Raw genomic sequence first — 12,992 nt, 5'->3', positions numbered from 1 at the left:
TGCTCCTGGTCAGCTGAGCTGGGGTGCAGGTCAGGGTGCAGCCTCAGTGAAGGAAACTGGAGTGTCAATCAAAAGCCCAGTAGCTCCCGTTCATCAAGAACTGCCGTGGGCCTAGGACTTTACATGTGTCCCTTTCTTAGTTAATTGCTGTTTCCCATTTCATAGATGAACAAACTGAGGCTCAAGGATTAAGGAACTTTCTTTTCTTTTTTTTTTCTGAGACGGAGTTTCACTCTTGTTATCCAGGCTGGAGTGCAGTGGCTCGATCTCGGCTCACTGCAACCTCTGCCTCCCAGGTTCAAGCGATTCTCCTGCCTCAGCCTCTCAAGTAGCTGGGATTATAAGCACGCACCGCCACACCTGGCTAATTTTGTATTTTCAGTAGAGATGGGTCACCACGTAGGCCAGGCTGGTCTCAAACTCCTGACCTCAGGTGATCCACCCGCCTCGGCCTCCCAGAGTGCTGGGATTACAGGCATGAGCCACCATGCCTGGCCGGATTAAGGAGCTTTCTTAGACCCCGAAGCCTTTGGACCCCAGGATTGCAATTCGAGTGTCTGACTCTAGCCCCTAGGTGTTCTATGCAGAATTATACCCCACTTTGGATGGGTAACATGGGGTTTCTGGTGCTGAGATCTGCAATGGGCAGGTGTGCGTCTGCCCCAGTCCAGCCTGGGACTCAGCACCTGGAGAGAGGCTAGGCCCGCTGCTCACCTGCCTGCTTTCTTAGGATCAACTGGGATTTCAGAGGGCTGTGCCTCAACCCATAGCACAGACACTTCAGAGCTCCAGCTGCAGGTGCCGTCACAGGGGCCTAGGCGAGCTCTGTCCCCTGAGTTACAGTGCTCCGCGGGGAAGTCCTGTCACTCATGAATTGGCTACCTGTAAAATCAGTTCCCCACCTCCTCAGCTTGCCTCTGCACTGCTCTCAGGTAAGACCAGTGCCTCCTCCACAGCTCTGGCTGACTCTTGGAAATCTGGCAATATTATGGAAATGGAAATTCAGTGTTAGTTAATTGCAGAATGAAACCACAGTTTCTGTAGAAAGTCCGGTATGTCATGAACACAGAGGGCGATGGGTGTGCTTGGTTCACACACATTGATGAGTGCGAAGCTGAGAGTGTTCTATGTTCTACTGTTTTTCAGTTGGAGAAGAGACAAGGAGGCTGTATGACGAGTTTTGTTTGTTTGTTTGTTTGTTTGAGACGAAGTCTTGCTCTGTCGCCAGGCTGGAGTCCAGTGGTGCGATCTCGGCTCACTGCAACCTCCGCCTCCCGGGTTCCCGCCATTCTCCTGCCTCAGCCTCCCAAGTAGCTGGGACTACAGGTGCCCGCCACCACGCCCGGCTAATTTTTGTATTTTTAGTAAAGACGGGTTTCACCATGTTGGCCAGGATGGTCCTGAATTCCTGACCTCAGGTGATCAGCCTGCCTCGGCCTCCCAACGTGCTGGGATTACAGGCTTGAGCCACCGTGCCCGGCCACAAGTATTTTTCTTTTTTTTAAAGGATTTGAGTATCAAAAAATTAAGGAAGGTGGAAAATTGATGAAGCTGTTGAATAGTTTGCTACAAAAATGACCTTTCGGATTGTCTTATAAAAGCCAGACAAGCCAAAGGTATCAGAGTAGTTGGTCAGAAAAAGTACACACAAAATTAAAAGCAACAAAACAACAAAACCCCACGAAGTCGTTTCATTCTTTGTTCATTAGGGCAAATTAGAACATGGTTATGACTGCATGTTCCTAGGCTGTGTTTTCCCAAATGTAATAAAAAATAGACTTATCTTCATATTTTTAGTTCCGTTTTAAGGAACAACCCCGTCAAACATCTTCTGTCCATCCTGCTCCACCAAATCGTTTACTATCAAATGACAGTCTTCGTTCAGGTGGATTTATTTAAAGTCACCCCACCCTACCCTGCTCCCCGTACCTGATCTTCTTAGTTAACTAGGACTTGTTCTTATTTCAGCCTGGCGACAGAAACTGGTAGACTGGGGAGGTTTTAGCAGGCGGGTTGCAATTCCTTAGCAGCCCAGAAGAGTTAATGTTTTGCATAATCATGCCACATATTTATTCTTTCTACCCAGTCTGTGAGATACTCCTCCCAAAGGAATAATTTCTTTCTTGTTTCTAGTTGCTTTTGAAATCATGGCCATCCAGGGAGCATAACCTTTTTATTGCATCCTGATGATTTTGAAGTTGTTTTTAATAGGGTTTTAGATTTAATATTTATCAGTTACCGGATTCAAATCCCTGATAGTGGAATACTTCACCGTATTAGCTAATGCCTTAGAAAAGCTGCACACACCATCAAGTTATTCTATATATTATAAGAGGCACCTTGTCTTTGTGTGTGTGTGTGTGTCCTTGGGGAAAATGGCAGCATCGAAAGGATCAGTCACTTCCTTAATCATCACAAAGCGGCCCTCTAACCGGGAGAGTGCTCAGGGTTCAGCCAGCAAGGTGGGCCTGGCACGCAGGGCGGGAGCATGGCAGCCTCTTCGAGGCAGCTTTTGTCTGATGTTTTCTTAATGGACTTCATGTTTTGGTTTTAGGGCAGTTTTAGATTTACAGAAATGTCTGATGAGTTCTGCAATGTAGTTTTAACTCCCAGATTTGCTCCTTCTTTCTGCAGACGGCGCCTCATCTCCCAGAGATCCTCCTTGGAGACCCTGGAAGATATTGAGGAGAACGCCCCTCTCCGGAGGTAATTTTCTGTTTCATTTGTGTGTGTGTAAACAGCACACCATGACAGCCAGAGATCGATTTTGGTTTTTTAAGTTCTTGATCTATAGAATTAAATTTAAAAATAACCATCTGAATCCCACGGACTATGGGACATCTCCTAGTGTCCAGCCCACCTCTGAGGACCATTAGAACTAGACAACGTTAAATCCAATTACGTGTCGGAATAGCCCAGTTTGCGTGGAATTTGGGTGCTTCTCTTTCCGTGGCTTCTCTTCATTTTGTAAACTGCTGCTTAATGGAGCAAGAGCCCCGCATTTGTCCCGGCCCGTCCCCCAGGTGCAGTCACACAGTAGTACGGTCCCGGACTTCATTCTCAGCAGGAGGGACACTGAGAACTCCTCAGGAGGTGACCACGATGTCGCTCCCTGGCTAGTTGCTAGGAAGCCTGATTTAGGATAGTTGTGAGTGCTCTCTGGGGTCTGAAAGCGTTCTGTTTCTCCCTCGGGATTAGAAAAGTGCTCGCAAGGCATCTTTTTGGGTGACAGCCATTGCTGAGCTGTGCTGTGCTGTGCCGGTGACTGGCAGGTTCCTCTCCTCTAACCCAGCCAGGCCCTCATGGAGGAGAGTGCACTCAGGTCCTGCACCCCCTTCCATCCTCACTGCAGCCCTGAGCTGGGTGGGGCAGCATGTGGGAGTGAGCCAGGAAGATGGGGCGCAGGGGCTTCCCGGGGACCACAAGGCAGACGGCAGCAGGGAGGGCATTGGGAGGACGTGAGCTCCTGTGGACTTGCATCAGCTCCTCTTTGAACCCGCATCTGCACCCTGCATGCCTTGGCCAGGCCAGGACTTGGGAGCGCCTGGCTCCTCCTTCTGAGCCTGGCAGGGTGCTGCTGTTGGGGACAGCCTCCCCCTGGATCTGGCTCCTTCCCCACCTGAAGCTTCACTCCCAGGGTAGAGCTCATGTCCACGGGCTCTGCCTGCATGAAGAGCAGAGGGCAGAGTGAGCACAGACAGCTTGGGGTCACAGCGGAAGTGTCCAGCGACTGTGAATTTTGTCACTGACATCATCCCAAAGAGATAGGGCTGAACAGTCCGATCTTCACTTTTGGAGTCTTTTTCAAAGCGTGGGTAACCTCCAGGAGCCTCTCACGATGTGTGGTATGTGGCTGTGTGGCAGACGTGGCCTGGGCACAAGTGTTAACTCTGTGAGGAGCAGTGAAGTGGGAGAAAGCCATTTCCCTGCAGGAGTCATACAGAAAGCTACACTGACAGTCAAATGACGGAGCTGGGTTCGGTCCACATACTCAGCGAGCACGGAGGAGAGGTGTTCGCAGGCACACTGAGTGGCTTTGGTGTTAGAGTGAGTGACCTCACAGTCTGACCGAGGTTCTCCCTCACTCCTGCCACAAACGGGAAAATCCATGAATAACGTTGAGAAGCCCCTGGAGTTTCGAGAGGTTGCTAGAAGCCATGGTCCTTGGAACAGCATGGTCGCTGTGAGCCAAAGGAAGCCAGGCGACTCAGGGTACAGGCTCAAAGGGCTCTTCCCTCTTCAGGAATTCCCAGGCAGGGCTCTCCAGCCTCGGGATGCAGTGTCCTTGAGTCTCGAGGTGTCGCGGAGCGGCCGGAGGAGGACCTGGGTTCTGTGTTCCTGGTTGGTGCCCTGTCACCCCCCTTCACGAAATTCCACCAGCTCTCACAGAATACTGCACTGAACCTCAAATCTTGTTATTATAAAATTTTAAGAATGTCAGAAATCAAGAGAGTTTTAGAAATCAAGTGTTTATTCCACTAAGGGACATTTTTTTTTAGTTTAAAAAGGTTCTCAGCCGGGTGCGGTGGCTCCCACCTATAGTCCTAGCACTTGGGGAGGTGGAGGCAAGAAGATCGCTTAGTTCAGGAGTTCAAGACCAGCCTGAGCAATGTAGTGAGACCCCCATGTCTATAATCAATCAGTCAACACATAAATACATAAATAAATAAAGTTCTCATATTGGCTGGGCATGGTGGCTCACACCTGTAACCCCAGCACTTTGAGAGGTTGAGGCAGAGGGGTTGCTTGAGGTTAGGAGTTTGAGATCATCCTGGGCAATGTAGTGAGACCCTGTCTCTACCAAAAAAAAAAAGAAAAAATAACCAGGCACATGGATATGCACCTGTAGCTCCAGCTACTCAGGAGGCTGAGGCAAGAGGATCGCTTGAGCCCAAGAGTTCGAGACTTAAGTGAGCTATGCTCGACATTGCACTCTAGCCTGGAGTTTCTTAAAAAAGAAAACTTAAAAAAAAAAGAGAACTTAAAAATCATAACTGTTCTCATTTTTACTTAGAAATTCACTTATTCCTAGCAGTTATATTAGCATGGTATAGAAGAAGAGACATTAGTTTGGGAGCCTGGAAACCTGAGTTCTTAGCCTGACTCTAACTGGGTATGTAGCATTGGAAATTGACTTAGTGTCTCTGGGGCCTCAGTTTTCCCATCTATAAAATGGGAAGACCAATTGGCTGATCGCTGAAGCCTTCCCCGGTCTGTGAAATGGTGACACCAATAATGATGCTGAAGTATTTTGGGAACTGTGGGGGTGGAAGGCTGTTAGCCCAACGTGCTTTTAAGCTTAGCAGAAGAACAAATGGCTCCAAGGCATCTATTAGACCTTTTGCATAATTAAGTATATCCTGTAATCAGTGCTAACAAGAAAGAGCTAATCTTTCTTTAAATTAGTTTTTAATTTAATTCTATGCTAATTTAATTTTGCATCACTTAAAATGTATGTTTTTAAATGGATGTTTACACATTGTTGCAGGCAGCTTTGAAATTAATTCGTTCTTTGCTTAACCTGCCGCAACCTGAGCACCCAGTATTCCAGTTCCCTGGCAGTTGTTGCCAACGCCACAATTCTCTTAAAGCATTTCTTAGATTCCCTGGTGATTTGGTTGAATGCTTAAAAGAAAAAGAAAAGCAAGACAACAAACAGCTTGCTTAATGAAGGGCTAGATTAGTATGGTGTGTGTGCAGTTAGAATTGGGTGCTGATAGGGAAATAAAAGATCTTTGTTAAGTTACCCTGTTAAAAGTCCTACTTTTCTGTAGCACATCATGGTTTGTTAGTGGATTTCCTGTATCTACCTGGAACTCCAAGAACTGAGCATGCATCATGAGAGGACTTGGACTGAGGAGTTTTGCATCTGCCTGGTGGTTACCTGGTGTCCAAAAATAAGGAGTTAAGCCATCTCTGCTAGTTGTCAGGAAAAACCTCTATTTGTTTCGCCATCAGCACCTGCCCTGGTTTTCCAAACCGTCTGGGTGGATGGATGCTGGTGGCCGCAGCTGTTAAAGTGATCACGGCCTCACCTCCTTCCTTTGCTGGTGCAGACAGCCACCTGTGGCCCTTTTGTGGCTTTCCACTTCCAGAAGAAGGCTGAGGAATCTGGGGCCCTTCTTTCTGCAGGGAGCAGCTCAGGCCGTCCTTCCTCTGTGCTGGCGTCAATCCCAGCTTCCTGCAGCTGGGAGGTGGGAGGAAGGAGCAGAGTTTGCTGAGGTGGCAGGATCTGTGAGCTGCCTGAACCCGCGCACTGTCTAGCTCTTGGCCTGCTGCCCTCAGATTGGCTGGCCCAGGAAGCTCTACTCCTGGGAAAGGAAGCCACGGAAGGGGTATAAGGATGCTTCTGAACACTTGGCCCTATCCAGAAACCACTTTATGCTTTCAGGGATTCTCCTCTTTCCAGTGACTTGATGTTTCAAGAACCTTCTTTGTGTGTGTGTGACAGGTGGGAACTTTGAGTGGCCTGCAAATTCGAGCAGTCATTCTGGAGGAAGAAATGAGGCCATTTGGGGTTCTGGATCTGTTCCCAGAGAGCAAAAGGCAGAGCGAGGCCCTATCTCCTTGAACCTTGAGCCCATTAAATCTGGGTTTAGTGGACCAGGCCCATTAAATCTGGGTTAAGTGGACCAGGCTCACACCTATGATCCCAGTGCTTTGGGAGGCTGAGGTGGGAGGATTTTGAGGCTGCAGTGAGCGCACCACTGCAAGGTGCGACAGAGCAAGGCCTTGTCTTTATTTAAAAAAAAAAAAAAAAAAATGAAAATCCAAGTTTGAGGCCTGAATTTGGGGGGAAGTGTCAATCCCATCTCCACTCTAACCCCTCCTGAAAGCCACAGGAAGCATCTACTGAATGTCCTCAAACGGGGCTCTGCAAGCCTTTAAAAGAATCTTGCTTTTTTTTTTTTCCAGACAGAGTCCTACTCTGTCACCCAGGCTGGAGTGCAGTGGCATGATCTTGGCTCACTGCAACCTTGGCCTCCCGGGTTCAAGCGATTCTCCTGCCAACAGCCTCCCGAGTAGCTGGGATTACAGGCACACACCACCACACCAGGCTGATTTTTGTATTTTTAGTAGAGACGGGGTTTCACCATGTTGGCCAGGCTGGTCTGGAACTCCAGACCTCAGTTGATCTGCCCTCCTTGGCCTCCCAAAGTGCTGCGATTATAGGCGTGAGCCACCACAGCCAGCCCAGAATCTTTCTTTAGAGTCAAGAATCAGGTCACAGGCACCATGTCCCATGGCAGAAGCTGGCTCCTGTGGCCCAGGTCAGAAAGGTTTTTCGGTAGCAAAACCCAAAATCAAAAAGTCACGGCCCCTTTTATCTAGAATAAACTTGAGACTCTTGTTTGTTGAGCATTTTGCTTTTCTGTTGTTGTGATTGTGGTTTTGTAACTTAAAATTTGCCAGGTGAAAACACTACACAGAAGTAAGGTCTCCTTGGCCTATGATTTGTTTTGCCAGTCCTATAGTACAGGCAAATGTTGTATACTCCAGCAAAACAAAACTTTAAAAAAACTTGAATCCAAGCCATTTTAGTTCAACACATGTTTATTTAAAATTTATCTTAAAAACAAAACAAAAACAGCAACTAGCTGGGTCTCTGATTTCTCATTCAGTGTAAAGCTGTGACCTCCCAGGCATAGCGGGTCAACCTGAAACTTAAGGCAGCTGTCCAGGTAATTCAGGCCAAAATCTTGTTACAGAAGAAAAATGATTCAGGCTTGTTTTTGAACTGAATTTTCCGGTGTTTCCCTACCCCCTTTAAATGTACAGTTTTTGATTCCCTTTCCCTTTGTTGATACGGGAGGATTCTTTTTAAGATGACAATAAAGAATAATGTCTTTGGAATCTGCATCGGTTTTTTGTTTTTTGTTTTTTGTTTTTTTTTTAATGCAGGGGACAATATTCTTGATTAGTTGACTTTTTAGAGACCCATATAAAATAATGTCAGTATTATCAAGAAGTTGTCTATCATAGGGCCTCCTTTAAGCTTCCTTGCTTCCAGCCGTGTTGTCTTCATTATCCCCGCAGACTCCGGCCTCCTTTGGGGTGACTCAAACCATTTGTCTGGTCCTTCCTTCCTGTCTTTATGTGGAGATGTCTCAGCTGTCCAGCAGGCAACTGACTGTGTTTTCGAATTCACTTTATTTTTCAGATGTCGAACTCTCTCAGGTTCACCCAGACCAAAGAATTTTAAGAAGATTCATTTTATCAAGAACATGCGGCAACACGATACCAGGAATGGCAGGTACTACATTCACACAAAAACGGCTGCCAGCACCAGTGGATGGGGACAGGGATGGGACGAGGGGACAGTTTTAGTGTCCAAAACTCAGCAAACCCAAGCCCACACTTGTAAGATGAATAGGATCTCATGGAACCTTCCCCGACAATTTCCACCCCACTCGTGCCAGAATCACCAAAAGGAATCTGTAGAGAATTGGCCGGGCGCGGTGGCTCAAGCCTGTAATCCCAGCACTTTGGGAGGCCGAGGCGGGCGGATCACGAGGTCAGGAGATCGAGACCATCCTGGCTAACACGGTGAAACCCCGTCTCTACTAAAAATACAAAAAACTAGCCGGGCGCGGTGGCGGGCGCCTGTAGTCCCAGCTACTCGGGAGGCTGAGGCAGGAGAATGGCGTAAACCCGGGAGGCGGAGCTTGCAGTGAGCTGAGATCCGGCCACTGCACTCCAGCCTGGGTGACAGAGCAAGACTCCGTCTCAAAAAAAAAAAAAAAAAAAAGGAATCTGTAGAGAATTATGAAGACTCCTAAGGCAGAGTGAGATGTTTAGACCAGAAACAAACTGAGTTTTTGAGAGCACACAAAGGATTTTTATAGAAACCTTTGAACAGAAAAACAGTTGAGTTTTGGGGAGTTTTTATTTGTTTTTTTTCTGCTTTGTTGGTTTTGTTTTCGTTTTTCACCACCACTGTGTGCTCTGGTCAATAAATGCCCTCCCAGATCTGCACCTGAACTTAATTTGGGTCCTGGCTTTGACTCCCTTTAGGAGAGTAGAATCAGGACTTTGCTGGCAGATTCTTCCTCAGTGCTGATCCCGATTCCTGGGTCAGCCAACATCTGGAGTATGTGTTTCTCCGGCTCTTCAGTTGCTTGTTTGGGAAACACCATTACATAAAACTGGTTGAAATTTATATGACTGTGATATTAAAACCTTCCAGACAACAGATAGAATCATTGTTGCCAGCATGCTCATGATTGAATGGCTAAGTCCTTTCATCTCAGCTCCAATGGTGCATGGGACAGAGTCCAAGACCTCTGGGGTCCCCGATACTCTGTAACCCTTGGGAGCGGTTGCTCCCCACTGACTTGAATGGGTGAGTTAGAGACGCCATCCAGAGCTGAGGTCCTGCTGCAGAAGACTCTTGTTTGATCTCCTAATTTATAGAAGACCATATGGGCCTCACTGATACTCTCTAATCCATACAAAATGAAAATTGCTAAAAAGTCTTTTAGTTAGACTCATTAAGGCCCAGCATGACTGTAAGTTGGTGGTATAAAATACCCTGTACAGCCTGTGTAATAACACACAACAATTACAGTTTTTACAGGCTTGTTATCTTGAAGTTTATGCCTAGTTTTAAAGCCTTGTAAGGACAGGGAACATGATTTTATAACATTTGCAATGGTTTCAGAAGAGCAAAGTTGAGATTTCCAAATGATTTTTACATCATCAGTATATGTTCATATTTTAAGTACAATGCTTTTAGTAAATTGACCAAGTTATTTGTTAAATCGAATACTCTTTCTCTCTCTCTCACCCTTATTTTCGCTGACACTTAAGAATTATTGTGCTTTATTTAACCACTGCTGTTGTTTTCTTGTGAGGCTTTTACTTAAAGAATACAGAGTGTACTCATGCCATCTTAGTGTAATTATCTATCATTGATTTACATTTATGTTTTGTTCATGATCTCTTTAACCATAACATAAATGTAGAAAGCCTTTAATTTCTCCATGAAATCAATGACAAAGCCAAAGGAATGGGTCAAGCGAATAGTGTTCCCACCTCTGATGCTAGCTGGCAGGGCACAAAGTCAGATAATTACCCCAGCATGGTTAGGTAGTGAGAGGATACAGTTAATAAAAGACTTAGATTAGTGATATTTCCAAAGAGCATTACAGAACCACCTTCCCCAGCACACTCTTGACCTAGGAGAACATAAACAGCAAAGCCCGCAATTGCTGGCAGTTCTGCTGGGGCGTTTTCAGGGGGAGGCAAGAGGATTCTTAGCTTATCTGAACATCTGAGAGTTGGAATTTAGGGCAGGAAAGTGAGCTCTAGGGCCTGTGTGGGAACCGCAGGCTGTAGGCTGAGGCGATGGCCAAGTCGTATGCCCAGGTAAGAGCTGGTTTTCTTGTGCAATGGGCAGATGAAAGGGCTGGCAGGAGGGGCTGGCCCTCCCACTTGAGGTTTATTAGCAAGGAGGGATTGTCGTTAGACAGATGAAAGCGAGAGCCTGGGAGGAAGCCAGGAAGAAAATACGATTTCTGAGGTGACAGAAGGAAATTGTAGTCAAGAGCTGAGGAATGAGAGGACATGACCCAGCCTTTCGAGAGAGGAACGCAGAAGTTCTGCCCCACGGCAGCTGGGCGGCAGGAGCAGAATCTCCTGCTGGAGGCAGCCAGGGCATTGGGTGAGCCCAGTCCCTGAAATGACAGGTAGGAGAGGTTCTGGTTGTGATCTCAGAGGGAGGGACCCGTGTGCTGGCTTAGGGGTCTCTGATCCCCCCACCTCAGAAATGGGAGGTGAGTGTGTGGCACCTGCACAGTCCCCAAGGCCCTTGCAGGCTCCCTCCCAGCCTGTGCAGTCTAAGTCATGTCTGTGCATCGGGCTGTGCCCAGTTCATGAGTCTCCTTGGGACCCCTGATCAGCACAGCCCAGCCTCTCCGTCTGCGGGCCAAATCCACGGCTTATTCACTGTTCTGGCCCTGAAAACCCTGGCATGGAGGCTCCCACGTCCCCAGACCTGCTGACCGTGTGATAGAGGCCCCAGTATTGAGGGGGATTTGGACTTCTCGTCTCAGCAAGGACCAGAGTGTAGCTCAGGAAATGAGCAGGGAGCCTCTATTGTGATACTCAGGTCTGACCTAACCAAGAGTTTCAAGCATATTTTGAGACAGAAAGGAGAAAACATGCTTTTAAAACTGAGAACCAGACATAATAAAAGACAATACTTGTGGCATTGGAAAAACAAAAAACTTAAGTATACCTCGTGATCAATATCAGAGTAGCTGCTTAGAAACAAACCTTGGGGCCTGAGACGGCTCCATGTTCACCCGTGAGGAATGGCTTCACCCTGTGACGCTGGACCACAAATCCCAGCCGGCATGCAAAGTGGAAGTGAACGCCTTCCGCAGAAGCATGTGGTTCAATGCAGGATGGAGTTTGCCTTCTGTAAAAACTGTTCATCTGTCTGGCATCTGAATTCCGTGAGGCTGGCGTTGGGACCTTCTAGAGGGCTTGGTGTGCAGATACAGTGCGGAGAAACCAGGCTGAGGGTGCTTTGGGGTCATGCTGCATATCGCTGGGCCAGGTGGAGGCTAAGGACAGTGCCCGACAGATCACAGACCAGCCAGATGGAGCAGAGGGAACGTCAGTGCCACTGCTAGAACCAGAGCGTGCGGAGTTCTTGGCTGGCCCTGCTGGGTGTTTCGTCTCCTCGCGGGTGGGGGAAGCCATGAGGGATGTTGCTCTCAGCTCCAATTCTGCCTTAACACAGAAGGCAGGCCAGTCCTCAGGACCCGGAGGGAGGTCATGCTGGATTTCGTAGCTGGAAAGGAACCCTGGATTTTAGGAACACGGTCGCAGAAAGTTTAGACTAAGAAGTAATTTCTTCTGGCTTGGAGCATATTTCCAGAAGATAAAGTTACGAGGGTAAGATGATAATAGATGCCTTGATTGAGTGCTTGCTGGATGCCAGCCAGGCTCTAAGTGTTTAACATGCATTGTGTCAGGCCAGATGTGGTGACTCACGCCTGTAATCCCATCACTTTGGGAGGCTGAGTCAAGCAAATCGCTTGAGCTCAGAAGTTTGAGACCAGCCTGGGCAGCCCAGGCATGGTGGTGCGCGACTGTGGTCCCAGCTATTAGGGAGGCTGAGGTGGGAGGATCGCTTTAGTCTGGGGGTTGGAGCCAAGATCAGACCACTACACTCCAGCCTGGGCAACAGAGCAAGACCCTGTCTCAAAAACAAAAGCAAATACAAAAACAAAAACCCAAAATACAAACATGCTTTGTTTCATTAACTCAGAACTCAGTAGGTGTTCATCAAATAAATGAGATGCCTTTCAAGTGAGTTTGTCTTCAGGACTAGATCTCGAGGAATGGAAAGAATTTAGAAATACAAATAATCCTTGAAACAATCTAAGTAGGTCATTACTGTCTTGTGGCAGGCAGAGTAACGGCCCTCAGAGATGTCCACGTCCCATCCCCGGGACCTGTGGCTGTGTTAGGTTACATGGCAGAGGGGAACTAAGGCACAAATGAGCTGACCTTTAAATGGGGGTTTATCCTGGACTATTCATGTGGCCCCAGTATAATTACAGAGCCCTTAAAAGTGGAAGAAAGAGGCAGGATCGTGTGTCAGAGAGATGCAATAGGAGAAAGACTCCTCTGGCTTTCTGGCTTTGCTGGCTTTGAAGATGGAGGATGAAGCCATAAACCAAGAAATGCAGGCAGCCGCTAAGAATCTGGAAAAGGCAAGAAAGCCAGTTCTCCCTACAGCCTCCCGTGGGAACCACCGCTACTAACACCTCGATTTTAGCTCCATGAGTCCCATTTCCAAGTTCTGACCTCCAGAATTGTAAGATAATACATTTGTGTTGTTTTAAGTCACTAACTTTGTGGCAGTTTATTCTGCAACTGCAGAAAACTAAAACACTGATGATCCCAGTTTACAGAGGAGGAAACTGGAGCTCGCAGCTAGAGAGTAGGAAATAGAATTCACATCCAGGCATCAGACT

At 47.4% G+C, this 12,992-nt stretch overlaps 1 protein-coding gene across 7 annotated transcripts in view; it reads left to right on the top strand.

The window, feature by feature from the left end:
• Window positions 1–12,992, top strand: part of LOC105464978 (Cdk5 and Abl enzyme substrate 1) — a 127,434-nt gene that overhangs the window by 52,578 nt on the left and 61,864 nt on the right. For all 7 annotated transcript variants that reach the window (XR_011617024.1, XM_071085541.1, XM_024787746.2 and 4 more), the window contains 2 exons: window positions 2,635–2,706; window positions 8,162–8,254. Coding sequence is in view for 6 of the 7 variants with exons in the window: in XM_071085541.1 (XP_070941642.1) it covers window positions 2,635–2,706; window positions 8,162–8,254 (165 nt within the window). In the remaining variant the exon portion in view is untranslated. The remainder of the gene's footprint in view (window positions 1–2,634; window positions 2,707–8,161; window positions 8,255–12,992) is intronic.

The sequence above is a fragment of the Macaca nemestrina genome, chromosome 19 (assembly GCF_043159975.1).
Source record: "Macaca nemestrina isolate mMacNem1 chromosome 19, mMacNem.hap1, whole genome shotgun sequence".
NCBI classification, from domain to species: Eukaryota; Metazoa; Chordata; class Mammalia; order Primates; family Cercopithecidae; genus Macaca; species Macaca nemestrina.
This window is presented reverse-complemented; position numbering and strand designations above follow the sequence as displayed.